The sequence below is a fragment of the Dermochelys coriacea genome, chromosome 3 (assembly GCF_009764565.3).
Source record: "Dermochelys coriacea isolate rDerCor1 chromosome 3, rDerCor1.pri.v4, whole genome shotgun sequence".
Classification (NCBI taxonomy): Eukaryota; Metazoa; Chordata; order Testudines; family Dermochelyidae; genus Dermochelys; species Dermochelys coriacea.
This window is the reverse complement of record NC_050070.1, coordinates 14,472,881-14,498,933: the sequence shown is the minus strand read 5'-3', so window position 1 is coordinate 14,498,933 and position 26,053 is coordinate 14,472,881. Positions and strand designations below refer to the sequence as shown.

At 38.9% G+C, this 26,053-nt stretch overlaps 2 protein-coding genes across 2 annotated transcripts in view; one reads left to right on the top strand and one right to left on the bottom strand.

The window, feature by feature from the left end:
• Nucleotides 1-26,053, bottom strand: part of RUNX2 (RUNX family transcription factor 2) — a 211,331-nt gene that overhangs the window by 146,277 nt on the left and 39,001 nt on the right. The window lies entirely within an intron of this gene.
• SUPT3H (SPT3 homolog, SAGA and STAGA complex component) overlaps nucleotides 2,525-26,053 on the top strand; it is a 475,057-nt gene continuing 451,528 nt past the window's right edge. The window contains 4 exon segments of the mRNA XM_043510132.1: nucleotides 2,525-2,747; nucleotides 3,465-3,504; nucleotides 12,427-12,536; nucleotides 14,938-15,041. Of these exon segments, the coding sequence (XP_043366067.1) occupies nucleotides 12,486-12,536; nucleotides 14,938-15,041 (155 nt within the window). The 5' untranslated portion in view covers nucleotides 2,525-2,747; nucleotides 3,465-3,504; nucleotides 12,427-12,485.

Here is a 26,053-nt window from a genome sequence, read left to right as displayed (position 1 = left end):
CTCAGCTGGCTAGCTGTGAGTGGTAACATCTTCCAGTCTCCCCAAGATATGTGAGAAGGAGGTCAAAATGGGACAGAAGGGGGGAAAGACATAGGAAGGAGGCAAACAGAAGGGGCAGATAGGGTACTGATAGGAGGGAGCAGGAAGAGAGGGTGCTTTTGGGGCATGCCATTGGTGGCAGAAGGGAAGAGGATGGGGGATGATGATGATGGAGCTATGGAAAAAAGATGAAACATTTCTTCAAGATAAATTTCAAATAAGTCAGGATTTGGGGGCTCTTTAAGGATTAATTTGCTGAATGCTAGCCCCACTCCCTTCAAAGAAAATAATAACCTAAAATCTACTGTAATGCATATACAGTTGTGCAGCCACTAGACTGGTTTCTGAGGAGAATTGTTCCTGGTAAAATTTTTACATGTTTGCCAACTGTACAAGAGTTTTAGTTAAATAGGTGATGACAAAAAAAAATTATATCTATAGAGAGAGAGACTGTTTGATTAACAATCTTGTGAAGTCACAATCCCAAAGAAGCCTTTAAAAAACATTTCATGCCTTTTTTTACACATTCTCTCTCCCCCTGCCCAAATCACAAACATAATTACTTTCTTATTTTATATTTTCTGGTTATCTTTGTTAATTCTATTTTACAGACTCTGCACAGGATTGTAGAGTGACAGGAATAACCCCATGCACGTAGCCACTTAGCCATGTCCATAGCAGTCACAAATCACCTATTATTTGGGATAGCAGATAGGCAGCTTCCAAGTAACTCTGATTCTAGTAATCTGTAACAAAATTGGCTTCCCTTTTCCCTGTACTAGAAAGTTGTTGAGACACTGGAGGGAATTTACAGAAAAGCAACACAAAGTATTTGGAGGTGCAGAGAAGAGGACAGAGGGATGGAAATATGAGGAAAAGTTAAAGGAGCTAAAATATATATATCTTGCTAATTGACACCTGGAAGCGGCAATGGTCATGAAGCAGTATGCAAGTATTTGAAACAGGCTAGATGTCAAGGACAGAGTTTAGGGTTTAATAAGAGGGTATAATTAGGAGTCACGGGATGAAATTGGAGGGAAAATTTAGGCCTTGGCTACACACACAAGTTGTACCGCTTCAACTGTACCAGTATAAAATAGTACAATTCCATAGTATGGCTGTGTTTATACCAGTATAAGTGGGCTTATACCACTATGGCTTATTCCCATAAAGGAAGGGGAACAAGGTCTATTGGTATGTCATCTTTATGCCAGAATAACAGCGTCCAAACTATTATATTTTACTGGTGTATCACACCTCCAACCAAAATAGTTATACTGGTACAAAATCCATGTATAAACCAGACCTTAGCTGAATATCCCCAAAAACCTTCCTGACGGGGACAGCTATTAAGCTGTGGAGCAGTTTTCTGGCAAGACTCACCAGAAGACCCACTTTTTGGGACATTTAAACTTGCCCAGAAGAGAGGATCTTGCATCAAACCCTCATAGGTGAAGCATCACTCTGAGATGGAGCTATGTGTCTTTGGGAACCCTTTGCACACTGTTGGGTGCGTATTATTTTTGGATTAATTTTTGGTTCATAGTCACTGGGACCCATCCTTAAAGCCTGACATATACTACCTTCAGTACAGCTTGGTTGCTGTAGGGTTTAAGCCTCAGATACACCAACTGCTGTAGTGCCTAGCTACTATAGGGTCGAGGCCTCAGATACCTGACCCGCAGTAGTGCCTGGTGGCCATGAGGCAGTGGTTTTTGACCTTTTTTCATGTTCAGACCCCTAAACATTTTCAAACGGAGGTGCAGACCCCTCTGGAAATCTTAGGCGCAGTCCGCGGCCCTGCAGGGGGTCAGCAAATCACAAATCGAAAGCCACTGTTCTCCGGTAACAACCTTGCAGAGCTCCCAGTTAGACACTCCCTGGCGGGGCCCACAGGTTGAAAACCACTTCTGTAGGGTCTAAGCCTCAGGCACAGGACCTGCAGCAGCGCCTGGTTGCTAGAGGGCCTCTCCTGTCTGCTGGGGGCGGAGGGGGAGAGAAACCTACAAGCATCTGAATTTATGGCAAGGGGCCTAGCGTCTTGGATCGGTGCCCCCTTTTAGTTTCTAATGTAAACACAACATACGTGGGGCTTCCTAAGCAGGTGCCGAGAGGGGGCTGTAGGGATGCCTCTAGAAGTGCCTCATGATGGCTCCAGGGTCTCTTCTGAAATCGGTGGGGGGACCTCCGAGCATGTACGGGGGAGGGGGCCTCCTCTGGGGGATTCCCTAGCGCGCCGCTCCCCGGCGGGCTGCTCTAACGCGCCACCCACGCCGCCGCGCGCAGGGGGAAACCCCTGGCTGTGGGAAGCGGCGGCGGCGGCGGCCCGCCCCCGCGGGGCTCCAACCGCCGCCGGACGCCCAACCAGAAGGGGCGCGAGCCGCCACACAGAAGATGGAGGCGCGGCTGCGCCGCAGCCGATGTGTGGCGGAACCGGCCCCGCGGCGGGCGGCGCCATTTCCCCCCCCCCCCCGGCTCGGTTAGTCCCCTAGAGCCGAGCGGCTGCCGAGAGGCCTCGGCTCCTCTCTCTCCGTGGCCGGTGGTCGGGGAAAGAGGACGGCGCAGCTCCCCTCTCCCCCGTGTCTAACCCCCGCCCCTCCCTGTCTCTGGACGCCAGCCCACTGGGGTCAATTGGCCACCACCAGGCCAGGCTGCGCCTTCCTTCCTTGCACACCTCTGCGTCCAGCCCCGTGTGTCTGAGCCTTTGAGTGAGTCACCAGCAAGGGCGAGCGAACAGCGTGTGGCTATTGCCTGACTAACTTAGCAGGGAGCTCATGGGGCCGTGGAGGTATTGACCCAAGGGATATATTGCCTGGCTGCCGAGTCATCTTTTTTTTTTTTGGGGGGGGGGGATGGGGGAAAGAAGGGGAGGGTTATGTGTGTTTCTGAGTCTTGCACCCTGTGGCAGGAATGTCTGCTAATGTACCTGGGCCTGTGTGATCATGGTCCTACGTCTCCCAGCGCCTGGGCTAGATTCTACCCAGCGCTGTGCCAGGGGCACCCCAGGTCTGGGGAAAGCCTCTGCAGCTCCTTTCCTTGTAATGTTATCTGTTACCTGGTGCCAGGCGCTAAAATCAAGATTTCCGCGCCCCCGCCATGATTTGGCCACCTGTTGCAGGTGCCCAATCTGACACCTCGGGCCTGAATTTCAGAGCTGCTGAGCACCCACAACTCCTCGGGGGTAGCTGTGGATTCTCAACCAGTCTGAAATTCAGGTTCAAAGCATCCTAATAACTGAGGCACCCAGAACAGGTGACCACTTTGGGGAGTATGGGTACAAATAACTCTTCAGCCTGGTGATCTGCATCCTGCTTCTCTCCTCTTATCAATTTCCCTGGGGTTTACGCTATAGCTTACTGTTTCACTATGCCCTATTTATAGTCATGTTTGTAAACAACTTTGAAAATGTTTTTAAATTTATATAGAACAAGTTGCTGATGTCCAGTTACACTGAAAGTGTGCCAGGTACTGTTGAGTATTGTTTTGTGGTAGTGGTGTATCTTTGCAGTTCTGAGAGTATGGTGGTTTCTTGCGGGGGATGATGGATTTTATTTAGATAGCAGTACACGCGTGTGTGGTGTTTTTATAGGTGAAGGGCCTAGACTTTGCAATGAATAAAAAAACTACCTGTTCCAGGTTCTGAGCATTTAATACATTCTCAAGTCTAAGAGTGCATTTTTTCTGTTAAACTCTTACAAATGTGCAGTGGTTTTCATTATCATTTACTAAATATATTAAATTATGCTTTATGTATTGGTCAGCAACTTCAGCTCTAGAAATTACACAAATAAATGACTGAAACACTTTATGGCCTATGAATGAAAAGAACATGCAAAGTATTATTAGATACGCATTCTAGAAGAAAATGATGTTTTGGGCAATATACTTAGCTTCAGGGAATGTCTAATGTTAAATGCTACAGCGGGCAGCTGCAGTGCTTAAACATAGATGCTGCCTGTGCCAACAGGAGTGAGTCTCCCATCGGCAAGCTAGCTCCCCAAGAGATGGTGGTTAGGTCCACAGAAGAATTCTTCTGTTGACATAGCATTGTCTACAATGGGGTTAAGTCAGTATAGTTATCTCTCTCGGGGCTGTGGATTTTTCACATCCTTGAGCGATGTAGCTATACCAATGTAAATTCCCAGTGTAGACCAGGATGTCCCATAGCAACATTAAGGGTGTGTTGTGAGGTACTTTCAGAAGATTTTTGTAGAACTGAGTTTACTTGAAGGGTTATAATTTGAACCAAATGGAAATTGGGTACAAATTCTGTTGATGTAGTATTCAGAGAATGCCTTCCTTTTGAAATATTCAGCTAAAGTCCTATGTTCTTCTACCTCTGAGTCTTCTCCTTTTATGCTTTCTCCCCACAGAAGACATTTTTGGAAACTACACCTCTCTCCCTTCCCCTTCCTTTACTGTTTTAAGTTTATTATTCTTTACCATGGGCCAGATCCCAAAGCCCATTGAAGCCAACAGAAAGATTCTCACTGACTTCAATGGGCTTTGCTCAGACCTCATGTTTGTAGATTGGTAACCTGTCTCTTATGATGACTTTTCATCTTGTTTGTTGTTGCTGCATTAGTGGTGAGGGTGGTGTCATAAGTAGTTTTGCCAACTCCTGAGATATTTGGTAGTTTTTTTAAAGCCCCAGCTCCTGGAATCATGTGAATACATGAATCTCAACTTTCATTTAAAAAAAAAAAAAAGTAATTTCTGAAGCTTGAACAGATGACCAGAGTATACTCTAAAAGCTTGAAAACTAGAAGGCAAATAAAAAGAACCCCTCACATTTTTTTATTTTGGGAGTCTAACTGAAATTTTTGGAACAATGTGGTTGACAATAATGCTCAAGGTTTAATAGAATTCACTCAGCTCTTCAATATACAGGCTTATTTGCTAAGCCAAACAGCATCACAACCAACTACATTGCTCTTATGGACTTAATTTTGAATAACACAAAATGCTACTGTCTAAAATGTGATTAGTCAATTAGTAACTTGTCAACATAAGCAAACTATAAATTAACAAACTACATGCATTAGGAATTACATTTGCATAATCATTTTAGGCAATGTTGTACACCTTTCTTGGTTATTAATACCCTCCCTACATGATACCCTTAAGAAATAAGACATGCTAGATTCTGCATTTCTGGGTGATGATAGCATGCCTCAAGGGGTGTGGTAAGGCAGCAGGCCAAACCCAAGAAGTGTGATAATGCCACAGAAATTGTGTGGGCTGTTTTGTTTCTATCATGAAGTTTACAAAGAAAATGGGGAAGCCAGTTACAGTTAGCCATGTGCTTTTTCTGTTCTAGGCATTATTTAGTTGATTATGACAAGAGTTTCTCAACCAGCGGTCCAGGGGCCCCTGGGGGCCCACAAGCAGCTTTTAGGGGGTCCTCCAAAATAGAAAGCAAGGCTGGCGTTTTAAAAAAAGGGTTTTGAGAGGTCATCTAGTCCAGCCCCCTGCACTGAGGCAGCACCAAGTATACCTCTTAGACCATCCCTAAGAGGTGTTTGTCTAAGCTGTTGTTAATAACCCCCAATGATGGGGATTCCGCAAGCTCCTTTGGAAGCTTGTTCTAGAACTTAGCTATTCTGATAGTTAGTTTTTCCTGATATGTAACCGAAATCTCCCTTGCTACCGATTAAGGGACTTCTTGTCCCCTTCAGTGGACATGGAGAGCAGTTGATCACCATGCTCTTTATATGAGCCCTAAGCATATTTGAAGACTTTTATAGAGTCAGTCTTTTCTCAAAATTAACTGTGTCCAGGTTTTTTTGAACCTTTCTTCATAGATCAAGTTTTCTATACAAGTTGTTCTCAAACTAGGGCCGCCGCTTGTTCAGGGAAAGCCCCTGGGGGGCTGGGCTGGTTTGTTTACTTGCTGCGTCCGCAGGTTTGGCTGATCACGGCTCCAACTGGCCGCGGCTCGCTGCTCCAGGCCAATGGGGGCTGCAGGAAGGGTGGCCAGCACATCCCTTGGCCTGTGCCACTTCCCGCTAGATTAAATTTCCCCATGTTAAGTATCCTCACACCTTCTTGTCAACTGTCTGAAATGGGCCATCTTGATTATCGCTACAGAAGTTTTTTTTTCTCCTTCTGATAATAGCACATCTTAATTAATTAGCCTCTTAGAGTTGGTATGGCAACTTCCACCTTTTCATGTTCTCTCTCTGTGTGTGTGTGTGTAATCTTCTTAATATATGTTCCATTCTATGCATCTGATGAAGTGGGCTGTAGCCCACGAAAGCTTATGCTCAAATAAATTTGTTAGTCTCTAAGGTGCCACAAGTACTCCTGTTCTTGTTTGATACTCCTGTTCTTGATACAGACTAATACAGCTGCTACTCTGAAGTCTGAGATTAGTTTCTGCCTCCTCTGAGCATGAGTAGCTCCAGGGAAAGAAAGACCTCCCACTATAGAGTTTCCAATTGAATTCAAAGTAAGAAATGCCTGTGACTTTATCAATACCTAACACTACAGAATCCTGCATCCATAGCATGATTTTTCAGCTGGAGGTCTCTGTCTGTCTCCAATAAATTAATCATCAGTCTTTCAGTGGCTAGGCCCAAAATATTTCCAAAATTTCTGCCAAAGATGGTTTAAAGAACTCTCATTACATTTATGTTTGGACAAATTGTAGCTATCAAAAAGGAATATATGAGGAAGGTTATAGATGTTGCATTTTGAGTAAAAAGTTGGAGACCTAGACTTGGTCTACACTAAAAAGGCAGGTTGACTGTCACTCAGGGATGTGAAAAATCCACTCCCCTGAGTGGGGTAGTTAACTTAACTCCTGTTGTAGGCAGCGCTAGGTTGACAGAATAATTCTTCTGTTGCTCTAACTACCACCTCTCAGGGAGGTGGATTACTGATAGCAACCCCTCCCGTCAGTGTAGGTAGTGTCTACACTGAAGCACTACAGGGGTGCAGATGTAGTGTTTCAAGTGTTGACAAGTCCCTAGTATTATATGGTTTCTAACAGGATCAGTGATTTACAGTATGAGTTTGGTCAAGTCAAGCAGAATTATTTTTGTCAAAGTACAACTGGTCAAAACTTAAGAAGGGAATCTTTGCTTATTTGTAGATTTTAGATGTGCTTTTTTAAGGAAAACAAATTAATACGTGCAAAGAGGCATTCCTGTCAGGTATAGATGTGAACCTTTGCAACAGCTTCTGTCTTCTGAAATGAAGGAGAGGAGTTGTGAGCAAAAAGCTAGTGGACTTCTTTTTATTCTTGCATGCACATGCATTTCTCCCATTGAAGTTTATGAGAACCACATCTGAGGACGGAATTTTGTCCAGTGTCTATACATAGTTGATGCTGTAGAGTTGAAAACAGTTTGTTGTGCTCTCCTAGTTTTCAGAGAGGAATTCTAGGTTCATTGTGCATTATTGAGAACAGATGATGGGGTTGTCATGGTTTATCTCATCAAGTGGAAAGAAGGAAGATAACTGTTATAGAATCGATGTTCCTCATGTCTAGCAAGCGAACAGGAGCAACAAATGGGAGTTTTGCAAGGGAGTTCTCCAGGTGAAAGAGGAGTGCCTCTTACCCTCTGGTGAGTTTGTTGTCTGTCTGTCTTGTGCACTTGCTTGCTTGCAGTGTGCCTGATTAATTGACATTTATACTGTGGTCTGTTTGGGGGCTGTATGCTGAGCCCAGCGGTGCGCTAGGCAAAGCTGAGAACTTCCTAAGGAAGCTCTCTAGCCTGCCATCCTTTGATCCCTAATTCCTTTAGGATCCTTTGACAAGGAGGGTGAGGGTGAGGGCGAGGGCTAACTCATGGAGAACAGGAGTTTAAAAAGCCAGTTTGTAAGAGACCAAAGGAGCTAGCAAAGAGGAGTTTTGCGAGGAAGTTTAGAGCAGGAGCATGAGAGCCAGATATACCTAATAAACATTCTCCTGTCCACCAGCTGACCCCTTTCCCCCTCCCCTCCAAATGTTCCTTCCCGATAAAGAACAAACAACCAAAAAGCCCCCAGCAAGAGTAAAAAAAATAATGCAGGCAGAAGTCCAGCAGCAGAGTGAGGGCTATCCATTTTATTGCAGTGAATGTAGCACGTATGATTACCTGTCTTGTGGGCAGGTGGCGTGTGTGTGCATTCAGTGAAAGCAGTTCATGGCCCTCAGAGACAGAGTACGGGCTCTTGAGACCAGAGTGGCTGAACTGGAAAAGCTAAGGGATACCAGTACATAGGTGAGGTTTTTTGGGATATAATGGAGTATTCCCACCCCTGCTCTGTGTTGAGCCCCTCTCCCCACCTGACAGCCTCTGTGTTGAGGAAGATCAATATCTTGGGGAAGGAGAGCATCAAGCGGGAGTAGAGGGAAACAATCCCATGGTTGGGACCCTCCTTCCAAAAGATGTCATGTTATCCTTTTGCTCTGAGGATACCTCTCTGGGGTGGGGGATCCCTGTTGTTAGGAAGATAGGTAATAGTAATGGAGGATATGATTATTAGAAATATATATAGTTGGGTTTGTGATGGCCAGGAGAACTGCATGGTGAATTACCTGCCTGGTGTGAAGTTTGTAGATTTCTCAGGACATTTAGACAGACTTGTATGACGTGTTGGGGAGGAGCTGGTGGTCATGGTACATGTAGGTACCAGTGATGTAGGGAAAGGTATGAGAGAGGTGTTGGAGGCCAAATTTAGGCTGATAAGTAAGAAATTGAAGTCCAGGATCTCCATGGTTGCATTCTCTGAAATGTTTCCTGTTCCGCTTGCAGGGCCAGTTAGACTGGTAGAACTGCAGAGTCTCAATAAGTGGATGAGACTGTGGTGTTCCTAGCAGGGATTTATGTTTATTTTGAATTGGGGAACTGTTTGGGAAATGAGGAGCCTGTACAGGGAGGATGGGCTCCACCTAAACCAAAAAGGAACCAGATTGCTGGCTTGTAAAATTATAAAGGTCGTAGAAGAGGAGTTCTTAGACTACGGGCTGGGGAAAAGCCGACAGGTATAGAGGAGTATGCGAATTAGATAGACATCCCTTAAGGGATGATTTTGTTAAAGGGATAATCCTAGTAAAGAGGAGAGGACAGAAGTTGATGAAGTACAGGTCGGAACTGAAAAGAAACAGTCAAATGAAAGCGTCTCATTCAGTTACATAACATGAAGGCCAACAACTAAATATTTGTGGATGTGACCCATATAACACACAAAAAGCTTCATATGTGGCCCACATGGTAAATAGATTGAGAACCACTGAAATAGAGGGTCAGTGTAACACTGTACATAATCCAGTATACAATTATTTTCATTGTCCATCTCTTTAATACTTTTTAAAAACTAGATAGACTAGTTCAGAAGTATACTTTCTCATGTTTGTTTTTTTGTTTTATTATTTGTATTTTCATAGAACCCTAAATCCCGAGTCACACACCAGCACTCCATTGTGAAGATGACTTAACATTTCTATTGCATAAGATAAAACCAAAGGCCTAAATACACATGGTTAATTAAAACCCTAACTTCCTAAACGCCAAAGGAGCAAGGACTGTTTCTTGTACTACAACTTGCACAGTGCTGAGCGTTTGCACAAATACAATACTTAATAGTGACATTTCTGATTTTGGCTTAAGTTTAAATTACAGAAAAGACTAAAATATTTAAAACAAAACACTAATTTTAATACAGTATTTGCTCAAAGCACCTTAGCATCCAGTGGTTTTCTTCCTTTCTGTTTTGTATGAGTTTTATGTAAGTAAAAATGTATCCCATTTTGCATTATTTCAGATCATATGCAAAATGTAGTTATGGAAGAAGTGAAATGAGGGCCTGATGCAATACAAAAATTAGATGGAAGTCTGCAGAAAGAATTTATTGTAACAGTAATTTTATTTTTGCACCTAAAGTAAGAAAGGTACCATATACACATTCCTTATCTCCTGCTGAATGGAAACATGTAATTAACTTCTAATTTTCTGGGAACCTTGTAAAGTTTTATATGATTTGCCTCTTTACTTTTATTAGAAGTACGTAACCTCGTTCTCCTATTGCTTATGATTTATAGTAAATCATAGTTAATGACACTGACTTCAGAGGAGTTTTGTTGATGTCAGTCTAATGTAAATGGGAGAAGAGTCAGGCCCCAGGACAAAACAACCTAGTTGAAGACATCTCTATGTTAGAAAATACCTTTATCTGAAATAGTCCAAATTTGTTGATATTCAGGGCACCATTTATTTATACAAGTTTGAGGAAGTGCAAAATACCATCCCTTATGTTTCCTTACCAAAAGATTGAGTAAAGGGATGGACTGTGCTCTCTACCTTAAAGATTAGTCAATCACCCGTGTGTCCTGTCATGTGGGAATTACACAGGAAGGACATAGACTCAATGGATAGGTTATGGAACAGTAGGTTCCCAACATATCTTAGAGAGAATTGCTGGTCTGAACTCAACCAGAGGAGATTTAGCATTTTTCCACTCAAGATTGTTTGGGGGTGTGAGGGAGTTATTTGTTTCTTATGTGACTGTATATTTAATTTATGTCAGAGGTGTTGAGCGATCAGGATAGGTATCTTATTTTTATGTGTTTTCATTGATAAAATTATTTATGTAAATTGTCTTTCCTTTTTAATTACAAAATTGCCAGATTTTTTTTTAAAGAGGAAAATAATTTGCAAGTATGACATAGATTTAGATAGGGCCTTTATAATTACTAGTTTTAAATAGTTAATCAAATGTTATATTCTCCTTGCTAGAGTTCATGATTAAACTATGACATGTTGAAATAATCTGTGACCCGATCTAAACATCTGAATTCACTTTGTGCAATATGGCAAACAGCTGTATTTCAATTCAAAGCTAAAACAACTGTAGTACATTGACCCATTGAAGATTACAGTAGGTTTTCAATTCCATGTTAGCTGTATTTATTGGAGAAAATTGATTTGAGAGTGCTTCTGCTTTTGACTTTGTTTTTAATGTGCGGAAGAAAGGAAATAGAACATGCGGATGATGGGACTTTGATGTGTAAAGAAGTTAATTATCTAAACCATCAAACAAAATGTGGGCTGGGGAAGTAATTATTTTAAAGGGTATGACAGGGCATGATGAGCTGTTGGTTCATCATGTCAAGAAAATGCTGTACACCTGCTTGATTTGAAAGTTAAATATTTTGGTTTTCATAGGAAGACAGTGGTTTAATGAATGGATAGAGCTGGTATGCTCATAGTTCCTGATCCTGCAAAGATTTATGCAGGTAGGCAGTCCCATCGGATTTAATGGGATTGCTCATGTGTAAGTGTTTGCAGGACTGGAACCTTAGCAAGTAATTGTGCTGACACAAAACATGTGGGCATAAATGACAGCCTGACACTGAAAGTTACACTTCTGGGTGGAACCCTTTGCAGGATTGTGGCCTATGTGCACAATTATTTTTGGAAGAGTCCCACTAAAGTCAGTAGGATTATTTGTATGCAAGGCAGTACTGCCAGATTCAAATGTTCATAAATCATTAGCTCAAAACTCATGAGATGTAACTTTTATTTGTCTTTGTTTGCTGTTTAGTGTCTGAGCTTTAGTGAGTCTCACTTTCAAGCTTTTCTCTGCAGTCACAAGGGCTAGAATTTTTTTCTTAAATAAAAGGTCAGATGATCACATAATCACTTGTCTCCAGGGTGGGGAGCTTTAAGTAAAGCACCAAATATCATGAGAGTTGGCAATGCTGGTAAGGAATAGCCATATCTAACAATTATTAATGTGAACAAGGGCTGCCTATTGGCCCTTATTTAGTGAGTGGGAGGGAAATAAAGACTACATGCCATGCACTAAATTTTTTTTGACAAACCCTAATAATGTTGCAATTTCAGTCCTGTAAAATCCCAGTCCTGCAGACACTTACGTGCATGTATAACTTTACTCCTGCAGTATAATTATTAATATTCATTAATGAAGTGAATGAGACTGTGCTTAAAATTAAGCATGTGTGTTTTCAGGCTTGGGGCCTTATCTTATTAATCATTAACTTTAATATTTTCTTTAAAAGTTTTAAGGGCAAGAAAATTCTAGCCAAAAACTAGTGTTAATGCCTTGCACAACTTTACTGAATTGTATTTCTACTTCTCTATGACCTTTTGATTTAAGAATTTTGACATTATCATAAGAGTGGATATACATATTTTGAGTTATTAAAAATTAGACTAACTGTTGTATAAATAATAGAGTAATAAGCAAAATGTGTAAAACAAAAGTAAGACTAAATATACTCTTGATTTAAATTTCCAAGTCTGTGGGTCTTTGGTACATAATCCAGTTGCACCTCCAGTGTTTAGAAGCACTGTGCTAGAAGTAACACACAATCTTCCTTTACACTTACAGACAAATTTATTGCAATTTTTTAAACTCACTAATTTTACTGTTTAGGTTTGAGACTAATGGTAACTGCTGACCAAGGCCCTGGTCCTGAGAACACTTGAAATAGTATGTGTGCCTACTCATATGACTTAAAGTCAGACTTCAGTGCAACTAAATATGTGAGTAAAGTTAAACATGTGTTTGTGTTTGTAGTGTGAGAACCTAAATTACAATGTTCTGGAAAATAAGTGGAAGTCTCTTAAACTATATGTGAAAGCATTAATATAAAACAGTTTACTCTAGTGTTTTAGATATAGGTGTATATTGCAAGTTTCTCTATCTCTTTGATGCATCTCTGCTATGTAATCTTAATCTTTTTAATGTAACCATAATTATAACAGGTTTCAGAGTAGCGGGCGTGTTAGTCTGTATCAGCAAAAAGAACAGGAGTACTTGTGTCACCTTAGAGACTAACAAATTTATTTGAGCATAAGCTTTCGTGGGCTACAGCCCACTTCATCGGTTGCATAGAATGGAACATAGAAGATATTTATACATACAGAGAACAGGAAAAGGTGGAAGTACCACCATTACCATGGAAAATATCTTAAATATTCAAAAGACTTAATATCTCTTTTTTTAAAAAAAGATTATATAGTAACGAAGCACATGTAGCGTTAGTGTTGGAGAGAAGGCTTCATATACACTTTTGTATTGTTAAGCTGCTTTTTTTTTTTTTTAAAAGCATAGGTTAAAGGTAAAATTATAACTGGGAATGACTGACTGAAAACAAATGATATTAACATCTGCATTTTATTATCACAACTACTACTAACAACAACATAAGAAATGAGCAGATCTTGGATAAGTGAAGGTTTACCAGCTCTTAGCAAACCAGACAGGAGAAAAAATATACTGTGAAGTGTCTTCTGTTTATCAGAAGACATTCATGGTGCCTGGAATATTTTAGGTTTCAGAGTAGCAGCCGTGTTAGTCTGTATTCGCAAAAAGAAAAGGAGTACTTGTGGCACCTTAGAGACTAACAAATTTATTAGAGCATAAGCTTTTGTGAGCTCACGAAAGCTTATGCTCTAATAAATTTGTTGGAATATTTTAGTGTTACTAAATGTTGTTTGGCGGTAAAAACGACACGCAAGAGTATCTGACTATTTTCACATACAGAAATATACTTGGATAACGTTTGACTCTTTATATTGCTTCTAATGAGTGATGTTTAAAACATGAACTTGTGTGTTTTTAATTATATTGACTCAGTTTATTAAGTTCATTTTATTATTTGGTGGTCTTCATGAAATATCCATGTTACACATTGTCTGGTAGTTCTTTGGTTAGTTTTCAGTAAGTTAAGATTATAGCTAACATGATTTAAAGATATTTTGACTTGCATTTTATTAGAGAGGAAAAATACATGAGCTAAATTAGTATATGTGGTCTGGTTAGAGTAGAACTGAGTCCAGGTTTTAACTTGAAATAAACTTTTAATTTTACAGAAATTCTGTCAGGAAAACCATTAAAGATTTTAAAATATTTTTTTTGTTCATTTTGTATTCCTGCTTTTTACAGATGCTTGATCATACATAAACCTGAAAATAGTGCAAAGTGGGTAAATCAGATTTAAAGTTGAGTAACTCACTGTTGAGTTCATTCACATTTCTTACTGGCTTATTTTTTAGGATTCAGTATTTGGTTTCAGTACTGTAAGGACCTTAGTCACTCCAATGAAGATTAAGCTACAGTGAACTAAGACCACTTTCTTTCTGAATGAAAACTAGATTTAATGCACTTCAACTTGTTGTGCACATTAACTTCACAGCTATATTTAATTAATCTTCTCTCCCTATGTAGACAAACCCTATATGAATAAGGTCCCTATGGGATTTGGTTGCTGCATGAACTGAAGGTTAGGCGCTTCTGTTGGAAGACTGGTCCTATGAAAGGCACATATATAGCCCATAATAATGTGAGCTCTTGAATAGATATTGAGATAAGCTTGCATTGTTGCTTTTTGAATGGCTCCCTGAGTTTATTTAAAAAAAAAAAAAAAGCCAGTGGAGAATTGTGAACACAAATACGTACCCAATACACACTTTCAATGACGGCTAGTTGCAGTGATTGCTGACCACAGTTTATATTTTATTGATAATACAGGTAACTCAAATAAGCTTCTATTCTACATTGAAAAGGCTTTTATATGTATTGTATTTTCATTCAGGTCTTGCCTGAATTGCTTTTTTCCTTCTGAATTCGTAATGCAAAGCAAGTGTACGTAGCAGTCACTAAGGTGAAACTATTACAATTATTATTGATGCCTCTTATATATCTACTAAAATGAACAGTGTGGTTTTCTTAATTTGTCCTGTAATAGAGGAGAAAATAATTTTCTTGTAGCGCTGAATGAAAGACGTTATTAACTTCAACATGAAACATAGTATGGTAGCCTGGTAATTTTAAACCACATATACTTTGTGAAGTGGTTTATAGTTGCTGCCATTTCCAAGATCCCCTGTTTATTAAATTAAATATGTTTGCAAGCACTATTGTTTCTTTTTGTTTACTCAGATGAGCAATATTGCAGCTAGCCCGATGTCAAATGTTGCCTCTTCAAGCAGCGGAAGAGGGACAGGGAAATCAACAAGCTTTACTCCTGAACTGCAAAGTATGATGTAAGTAAGTTATCCAAATATTTTGGATTGTTTGCATTTTGAATGTGTTTTTTTGTCATTCTCTAAGAAAATAGGGCAGAAGAACAGATACATATGATGGCTATCCCATTGTTTATATTTTTAAGACACTCTAGGTAAATAAAATATTACCCACTTTTGTTATGCTATAAACAGATTGAAAAATCCTACTAAATAATGGATATATTTTATGTATTGTATATGAAAATAAGTTGAGACCTACACTTCTTAATTCGTCATCAAATAAGATAAGATACTATTGACATAAAATTATTTTAAAAGTAACTTTTCATTATAGTTTTACCATAGCTTTTGGTGTTAATACAGAAAGATATGTTAACTGGTGAGATAACGCTATTTATTATGGAATTAACATGTGTGGACCAGTTGGAACTGATTACATTTTAGTTTTGGTGGTGAGCAAAATTGTTATAAAGAGAAATGATTTATTATTCTAAAATGCCACTGGGAATCTTAGAAACCTGATTAATCAGAGTTTTAAGTTCTGATATTAGAAGGGTTTGTAGCTCAGAACTTCTAAAATCTCACAAGACATTTAAATAGCCATTCACTCCATCTTTAAGACACTGCATAATCAAGAAGATTTCCTTACCTAAGGCTCTGTTCTACTTGATTAGTGGCCTATTACACTGGGCCAGGCTGCAAATCTTGATTTGGTTGAAGGCAACCTATCCATCAGAGAGCTTGACCTGCCAGCACTGCCATTTTTTCCCTTTTATATGGGTCCAGGACACATTGATCTGTAGAGAGGGGGAGAACTCAGGCTAATGAGCTCTTCTTTCCCTATGGATCATTATTCCTGATTTACCAGGCAGTTTAAAGAAAATTTCAGCCCAAGTCTGGAGTATATCTCCTTTAAAACTGCAGATAGAGAACTGGGCTGGTAGCCCAACTCCAAGTTATGTGCAATTCTTTTATATACTATTATGAATATATTTTTATCCAGCGTGTGTGTGTGTGTGTATAGGGTGGGGATGGTGGAAATTAGGGTGTACATGTATGCATTGCTGAGTTCAGCTGTACTTAAAGGGGAGTCATGCTGTATGAAATCTTGTTGGAATATTTAGAAGGATTTTTTCTCCTACTGATTTCTCTGCTAGATTTTCAGTTCTTAGAAAGCTAGTGCCGGAGTGCCAGTAAGTAAACCTGTTCCATTAAAAGATAATATTGGCCATTTTTGCCTGTCTTTACTAGTTAAAATTGCTGAAATTAAAGTCTTAGCCCTGGAAAATAGTTTAACACTTCAATAGAAAATAAGTTGAGGCAAAATAGGTTGGATTTAACAGGGAATACGTTTTGGACTATTGATTTTTATGTTGGCAGGATCCTTAAACTCTGAAGTAGACGGGACTCAAAAAATTCTTTTTACTATGTGTTTTCATATACATCTACAGATTTTGCATGTCTGATTTCAGTCAAAAAGAATAATAGCTGAAAAGTCCACGTTCTATCTGTTTACAATGTCTGTCTGTCTTTTTCTCCATATATAGGCTTATAAAGTTTTAGATCTTGGTAACTTAGACCTTTTTGTATCTTTTCCTTCTCTACTATACAGTAGGTACTGAGGATCAGCTTAATAAAAAACTGTTGAAACTCTAACTTGCATTATTTCTGTAATGTCCTCTGTAGAATATGTTGTGTATCTCAAAGCTGAATGTTGCTCCTCTGGGTAAACATTACACTTGCCTTCTTAATGTTACAGAAATTTATCAGATCTTAGTAGTGATGTACCATATTAGAAGAAAACCACCAATCTCCTGCTTTTAGTTTTCACCTTCCTTCTGTTTCTTCTATTCATTAACAGGCTCTATTAGGGTTTAAAAAACTTATTTTGGGACATGTCTAACTTTAAATGATAGCTTGACTGACCACTTAGCCATGTTTGCATTTTACTGGAGAAGAGCATGTTCCCAGATAAGGGCATGACGGGACGCCCCAGCAATACTTAGTGATATGCCATTCCCTTAAGTCTGTTTTCCATATTTGGCAATTTTGATGGGAGGAGTTACTCAGCTCTTCAGAACAGTGGTTTTCAATCAGGTGTACATTTTCCCCCTGGGGGTACACAGAGGTTTTCCAGGGGATACATCAGCTCATCTAGATAGTTGCCTAGTTTTACAACAGGCTACATAAAAAGCATGAGCGAAGTCAGTACAAATTAAAATTTCATACAGACAATGACTTGTTTATACTGCTTTATATACTATACACTGAAGTGTAAAGTACAATATTTATATTCCAGTTGATTTATTTTATAATTATATGGTAAAAATGAGGAAGTAAGCAATTTTTCAGTAATAGTGGGCAGATTTTTATGTCTGATTTTTGTAAGCAAGTAGTTTTTAAGTGAGGTGAAACTTGGGGGTACTCAAGACAAATCAGACTCCTGAAAGGGTTATAATAGTCTGGAAAGGTTAAGAGCCACTGCTTTAGAGTATATTTAGAAGTAATTGCCAAAAAGTGGAAGGTCTAATTCTGTTTTCAGTTAGATGTAATGAGGATGGAAGTATTAGAACCTGGTAGGTAGACTATGATGTATTTCAGTATATAATTGAAATGAGATGTTCTATTTTCCACGTGCTGCACCTTTCGGGCTAGAGGAATCCTGACTGCCAGCTAGCTCAATTATCAGGCATCTGCTGTTTTGTGCATCTTTAGTGATGTAGAGTGTTGGTGACTCAGTATGTTCTCTCTTTCATGGAGACTTTATATATATTTTGTTTTTCTTAAACCTAAAATAACTGTTATCTGCACCGAAAATGCATGTTTTCTCCCCACACAAAGAACAAACATATGTAATCATCTTTTGGACTCCAGAATCAAGGGCAGGCCATGAGTCTAGGGAGCCAAAGAAGTCTATGCAGCTTCTTTAGGTCAGTGTCTAATGAGCCTATATTTTATTTAATTGGTCACTTCCTGATTCAGTGCTTTTGAAATTCTCCTGCCCGCCAGCATACACATGTTTTCTGTCAGAATGTAGAAGTTATTGTTGGCCATATAAGTGGAAGAAACAGACATTTTTCTTCTGAACAAGCTCTGAAACAGTTGCTACTTTAGAAATTATACAAACAAGTCGTCTGTGTTCTGAGATATTTTTCATAAACAATTTCACTGACATGGTAGGAATCAAAGTAATCCTTCCAATATAATCAGTTTATTAAAATTAAATTTTATTGTTTTCATATTAAAATATTTTTTTCTGCTAAAGTTTTGTCAGGGATGGACCATAGACAGAAAAATTACAGCTGTTTCTCTTGACCTGTAGATTACGATGAAGTTACCACTTTAAAGAACCTTTCTGGGCACTGACAAATTTTAACATTTTTCATAAATTACATAATTTAGGAAGGTTTCAGAGTAGCAGCCGTGTTAGTCTGTATTCACAAAAAGAAAAGGAGTACCTGTGGCACCTTAGAGACTAACAAATTTATTAGAGCATAAGCTTTCGTGAGCTCACGAAAGCTTATGCTCTAATAAATTTGTTAGTCTCTAAGGTGCCACAGGTACTCCTTTTCTTTTTGATAATTTAGGAAGTTACAGATTCTCCTATTAAGCAATTTATAACAGAATCACACAGGCTTCTTAAGATCCTGGGAACTGTGGGAGGAATACAATGTGCAAAACAAGAAACTTTTTAAAAATGGCACTTTTATTAAAAAAAAAAAAAATCAAAACAAAAAACCCCAACTGATAAGACATCTGTAACGGTGTCCAGATGGGAAGTTACTGTGTGGCACTGTAGATTCACAACATAGCTTGCCAGTTAGTAGTTTTATGTGTAGATAAGCCCAGAGTAATGTATATTAACTTGCAGCATCACCACCTTTGTTGGGCAATCCATAGGGTATCACTGAGGAATTTGTCCCTCCTTGGCAAGAAAGGGAACTATCTCATCCCTTCCTGGGGGTTTGACTTTAACTCTCAAAGAATACACACATGCAAATTGTGACATAGAAGTACTGCTGCTCTGGATATGAATCCTACCATAGAGCACGAGAGAGCTTAATCTGGTAAAATGTTTTTCAATTTTTCTGTTGATGTTTAGTACAATTTAAAACATTTGCTTACATGAGGAGAAATTGTAATATCAATTGCAACTAATTTTTTTCAAAAAGAAAAGGCGTACTTGTGGCACCTTAGAGACTAACAAATTTATTTGAGCATAAGCTTTCATGAGCTACAGCTCTTTTCATCGGATGCATTCAGTGGAAAATACAATCTCCCCATTGTATTTTCCACTGAATGCATCCGATGAAGTGAGCTGTAGCTCATGAAAGCTTATGCTCAAATAAATTTGTTAGTCTCTAAGGTGCCACAAGTACGCCTTTTTTCTTTTTGCGGATACAGACTAACACGGCTGCTACTCTGAAACCTAATTTTGTTCAGTATGTGAATTGTTATATTTATGTAAATGGTTTTTCAGGTGTAGTTAGAGGTAACACTAAACTACGCTATTTGGCTGTTGGAGGCATATGGAGGTAAATAAAAGTAGTGCAGTGAGTAAAAAATATTGTACTGTAACTTGATATTAATCTTGATTTTAATCTGAGGGGTTTGCAGTTATTTGGTATTTTGATCTTGTAAACGTTTAAAATAATTTATGCTATATGGATCTTGCTTTGACCCAGATTTCCTTTATTTATATCTGGTATGTGACTTTAGAACTTTCAGTACAGTAGTAGGTGTTAAAAATAGTATAAAAGTTTCAGCAGATCCAGTGATCTGTGCTTATGTTCCTTATATCATTTCATTTGGTTGATCTACATCCTGTTTCCAAACTAACTGTTAAAGCCCTGAGGTCTGTTTAATTTAAACTATAGCTTTAGCCCAGGAGAGAGACAGCCATTATGGATATTTTCACCTTGCAGATAAAATTCCAATTACACATGTAATTAGTCTGTCATCTATGATGTAAAATAAGTTGCATGTAGTATGACTTTCTGGAACCTGTAATATTATTTTAAATATTGAACAACTATAGGACATTAGAGATTTTTTTTTTCAGTGAAAGTTCTTGATGAATTAAGTTTTGTTTGTAAGCAAGCCCAAATCTACCTAAAAGATTAATAATTTTCAACCATTTGGGCATAATCATTGAAATTAATTGTGGTCTTAGACCAGAAAACTATGAAGAATCTGATCCTGGGTTCCTTTCGTGTGTGTGTGCGCGCGCACAGCTCCCGAGTGGGAGTTTTGGTGCATCAGGAATGTTGGATTGAGCTCCGGATCAGTTAATTACTAACAAATTAACATTTCAAAACTTGTCTATAAATGTTTTCCAGTGGAGAAATTATATATTGAAAATTGGTATTTATTTACTGCAATATTAACGATGCACAAATTAATGAGCTGATCCTACAAGGCCTTATTTGCTCACATGCTTAAGAGGACATGTGAATGATCCCATTGATGTCAAATGTCTGTTGGATGGGCATTTGGTTGATAGTTTTGTTGAATTAACCTGTATAAAATGCCAAATGCTTGTGCGTGTGTGCTGCACGTTATGCACCACTATCTCCATGTTGATAGGCAATGGTAATATGAGAGGTGACTAGAGCTGGTTGAGACATGTTTTGTTTTGATGAAAATTTTTGACCAAAAAAAAAAAGTTTTTTCTTTAATATTTTTCCCAAAAAGTTTTGGTTTTTTTTGTCACAACTATGAAAACCAGATATGTTTAGCTGAAAACAGATTTTTTTTCCCGATTGCCAAAAACCAAAACACCTTTGGTTTTATAACAAAAACTCAAAAATGTAGTTGGAAATGGACACTCCTCATGGAAAATTCTCTTCAAAAGAAAAAGGTAGTCTTTCATTTAAAATGAATTTTTTTGACCAATTCTACTAGTGACATCTGCATGTGGCTTGACTTTGAAGACTAGCTGCTTTCAGTAGCTGTTGAGTAACACTGAACTGCCCTCAATATATTTTTTGGGCAAAAGCTGTTTGATTTAAAGCTGTTTTTCTTGTTTTGTATTGTTTGAGTCCTCATTGTCCTGTTAGGAAAGTTCTGAATGCAGTTTTGGATTAAACCACAACTCCTGCTCCTCCTTGCTTGTGTAGTCATTTATCTTTATTTAGGAGGAACTACATGAGCAATTAATGCACTTCTGGCTTGCCTCTGGTTTCAGCTCCTATTGTACAAAGAGCACCATTTGGAGGGAACCTGTATTCATGAAGAGCTGCTTTGAAGTCAGAGGGACTCTGAGCAGGTACAGAGATCCATCTGCATGGAGAAAACGAGTACTTGTGGCCTCTTAGGGACTAACAAATTTCTCTAAGGTGCCACAAGTACTCCTTTTCTTTTTGTGAATACAAACTAACATGGCTGCTACTCTGAAATCTGCATGGAGTCACTTGCAGGACCAAGGTCTTAAATATTACTTCTAGTGCAGTCATGTTTCTGATGTTAAAAGATTATGTAGTAAGATTGCAATGTGCACAATGAGATTAAAGCTTTCCTAAAAACATACAATAGAAATTTTTGAGGAAAAGGAGAAGACAACTTGCAACAAACAGTTTTAAATACATCTAGAAGGTTTCAGTGGCACCACAGCGTTTTAGCAACTTCAAATAGTTACTGGGGCCCCTAGGAAGTTTATAGCATTTCTAACTAAACACTAGGAAATCAGCTGTAGATAACAACCCCTTGTAGATAAGGCGATGGCCTGGATGATCTAATGTGGCTTTTCCATTTTTTTTATGATTCCGTTAATCACAGTGAAAACGATTAAAAATGTGTCCAGATTTTGACTTTTGCATGGAGAGTGAGCGCTTAGAATATTCTCTGTCCATTAAGTACAATTTTAAAATATACATAAATTAAGGTGGTAACTCCATTTTAGGTTTCTGATGACATGAATAAATAGCTTGGGTTATACTCCTGTGGTCTATGATGTCAGAAATTCTTTATGAAACTATTGCTTAAATATATTCAGTTGGACGTATATTAGTCCTTACATTAGCTATTTCATAGTTTTGTATGATGTATTGTCTCTAAATCAGTACATTACAAGTTTCCTTATTTTCAACATATTGATTTAAATTCAAGAAATATAACAATCTGAAACTAATATAATCTAAGAATGGCTTCATACTCCTATTAATGGTAAACCTTGTTTCAAAATGGAATTGGATTAATATGATCATATTAGAGAACATAACATTTTGATATTTTATCTATGATTTTCTTATTTATTTTTACTTTCCATAGTTGCTGACAAAATAATATTGACTTGATACTGAATTTAGAACTATTACCCCATAGAAACTATTCTTCCTCAAAGTGTGAAAGTGTAGTATAAGAAATGATTCTTATTTTCAACTACTCCCATGTTTCTTTCCATAAAAGCCTATATTCATATCTAACTTAGGCCTTGTCTACACTACAGAGTTTTGTCGATGCAAGTTACATCACCGTACAGCCAACAGTATAATTAATCCACTGTTGCATGTCCACACTATGCTCTTTGTGTCAGTAGAGCACATCTACAATAACATCTCTTGCATCGACATACAGAGCAGTGCAGTGGGAGTACCAATCTCACCATGCAATTGGCCGCAGGGTCTTTGGGAAGGATTTGCAATGCCTCATAGGGGCAGTTACAGCATCACACGATGAAGGTTTCTCAATCCCATCGTATCCTACTAGATTGCCAGCCGCTTTTCAACTTCCCTTGTAACCTGCAACCCAGCCATCTCTGTTAGAAAGCATGGATCCTTCACTGCTGTTCAATATAGTGCTGTGCCTTATGAACACAAGGCTATAAGGGTAGCCTGCTGGAGGATGCCTTGAAAGAGCATTTGAACACTGAGCTACAATAATGTGTGTTGGCGTAGTTTGTTTACACTTGCAATAAACATTGTAATGATTACTGTCTGCCCGAAAAGTAACACATTTTAAATCGTTTTTTAAAGTAGCACTCAGTAATATGACCAAACTGATATAACTGAATACTAACACAAGAAGCTCACAGAAGTGTGTGTGTGTGTGTGTGTGTGTGTGTGTGTGTGTGTGTGTGGGGCGGGGAGGGGGATGTGTGTGACAAAGAGCGGGTGGGTGGGTGGGGTGGGGTGGGAGAGAGTGACTGTGTCGGCTTGTTGTCTTGTTAAATTCAGACAGCAGCTGTAAGCTACCAATCCTGAGGCAGAAGCTCGTGTACAGACAGTTGGTGCCCTCCCTTGTTCCCCCCCATCCCACCTCAGTGGACACTGGCGACACCCCGACCTTAGCTCCCACCTCCCTCCCTGGCTCTGTACAGCACATTAAGAGTCCCTACCCTCATTCCCCCAGCAGCAGCCTGCCTGCTGCTGTGGTCCTAGTGCCAGGGACAGCAGGATTCTGCATTTATGTTTTGATTCTGTGATTCCCTCAGAGTTCTCCCACAGACCAAGGAGATCCACCCTCTCCCCTGTAGTCCAGGCAAGAGTGCATTTGCTGCCAGAAGCTGGCATGGTCAGCTGGGCAGTAGCTATGTGAGCTCTCCACACTAAGCAATTTCAAAACTTTCTGGGGCATTGAAAGGGGAGGGGCAAATGCCTGCATAGCTGGATGCAGGGCAGCAGAGTTCAAAATGGTGAGCAGAGTGGTTATAGTGGGCATTATGGGATACTTCGAGGAGGCCAGTTACAGCGACGTAACGAACGCTGTCTACACTGATGCTTTGTCGATGTAACTTTGCTGCAAAAAGCTCTATGCCTCTCGCTGAGGTGGTTTTGCTTTGTGGGCAAAACAGGAGAGTTTTGTTGTCAGGAGGAGCATTGTAGTGTGCACACCTCCACTGTTTTATTGACAAAAGTTGCCTTTTGCCAACAAAACTGTATAGTGTAGATAAATCCTTAGTTTAAGATTGCGCCAGTGGGATTTACTATTTAAATGTTCACATTTCTTCTGCTTTTGAAGAACATATTGAAATCATTTGGTGGTTCAGCTTCTACTTGTCCTTCACTTCCAGAAAATTTTCTGGGGGAATTCTTAGTCTGAAATGGGATTAATTGTGAACCCATATTTCATTACAAGGGAGACTCATAGAACAGATAGCTGTGTTCTAAAGGTATTTATATAGGCTCCTATTTCTGAAGTATCTGAGCACTTTTCCAGTATTTAAAAATAGAAATAACACTTTTCTCTTTCCTTCAAAGCCTGTAGGAGAAAGAGATTAGTTTATAGACTGTCAGATCCGTCTGTCTCTCCCCTCCCCCTTCCCACCTCTCAACATACTTTGTGGTGTATGAGAATTTATTTAGGAAAAGGTTAAAAGAAGGAAATAAGTTTTGCTGAACACAGTCACTGTTTCAATCTGTAGAATTCTTGGATTAATTGTGAATAAGGCAAAAGTTATAATGAAACCACTGCCTACTAGGAGCGATGGAGAATGTTGACTGATTGGAATGAACAACAGTAGTCAGGATGTTCAAATTCAGGGTATGATGGAATAGAGTTTTACTAAATAAGGAATGAAAATCTTAAGCCTGAAATTCCTAACCTTGGAGCAAAGTCCTATACCATGTTTTAAAAACACACACAAGACAGAGAAAAAGTGTTTCTGTGTCTATAATTATATGAATCTAAAACAGATTAAGAGAATCTGTGGTATTTTTAGTCTATATTTGTGTGTGCATGATAAACTACTATGGCAATGGGACTACAGAAATGTCTAAGGTTGACTGGTATATACAATACCATGGATAGGCAACACATGCAATAGTTAAGATTTACTTTAAATTTCCTGTTTACCAACTCTTTCAATTGCTTATAATGCTGACAAATGTCTTTTGGGAAGAAATGATTTCTTAAAAAGTTTGAGCCAGTACCATTTTTTCCCCAACTTTCATTTGAGCAAAATTGTTTCAGCTATTTTTTGAGTTATCTGGGCATGAAAAAAACCTTTTTTTCTTGCATGTTCTACTTTAGAAAAATGTGCTGAAATAATTTAGAAGTAGTTAAAGGTAGATACCTCAAACTTGTTTTGTAGATCTTATTATGATATAAGGCTTTTGGATTGTGTATGTATTTTATTTTTGTCTTCCTCTGAAGCATCAGATATGGAGGTGGGATACTGGCCTGGCTGGGCCAGTGCTCTGAGATGGCACTGAGTTTTCTCTCTCTCAGGTGCTTGGCTGGCTTGTTCTTGCTCACATGCTCAGAGTCTAGCTGGTTTGCCATATGTGGGGTCAGGAAGAAATTTCTCTTCCGGTCAGTTTGGCAGTGACCTTGGGGGTTTTTTCACCTTCCTCTCCAGTGTGAGAGTGCAGGTCACTTGCCAGGATTATCTGGATATATCTCACTAAATCATTTCGCTGCCATTCTAGGAGCCTTTGGCATTGGTGCACCTCGACCCCTCTTATTCTGTCCCTGTAGCACACAATAGACTAGTGTCCTATAGTACTGTAAGACTTTGGTCTGATTTCAGTTGTTGGGTTTAGTGTGTGGGTGCTGGTTAGTGTTGGTGGAGGTCAGACTAGATGATTTATGGTCTCTTGTTGCCTTAAACTCTAAAGCTCTGTGAAAAGTTTGCTCTGGTATAACTAAATAGATTTAAAATTGATCTAGTTGTACTGGGGGCAAACTTCTAATGTAACATTACTTAAAACCCATTTAAGGGCATGATTATGAAGGATTTGAACTGGAATAAGTAGGTTGATCTGTAGTTATATTGGATTAGGGAAGCTGCACTATGTCTTATACTATTCCTTAGATTCGAGTTAAATTTGAGAAAATTGGTGCTCAAAATTTTAAAGGTAAGATGGTTCGAAGTTGTGAGTTTTAGGCACAGTTATAAAGCTGGCTGACTGTATAAGTAGCACTTGAGATTAACAGCACTCCTGGGTAATAAATAATTGATCGTTACTGTTAATTAGATAGGAATTATCTTTAGGAAAAACTCAATGTATGCAAATATATTCTACCATAAATTAACGTGAGTAATTCCATTTAAGGTAGCAAGCCTCTATTTAGAAGGCTCAGAGTAAAGG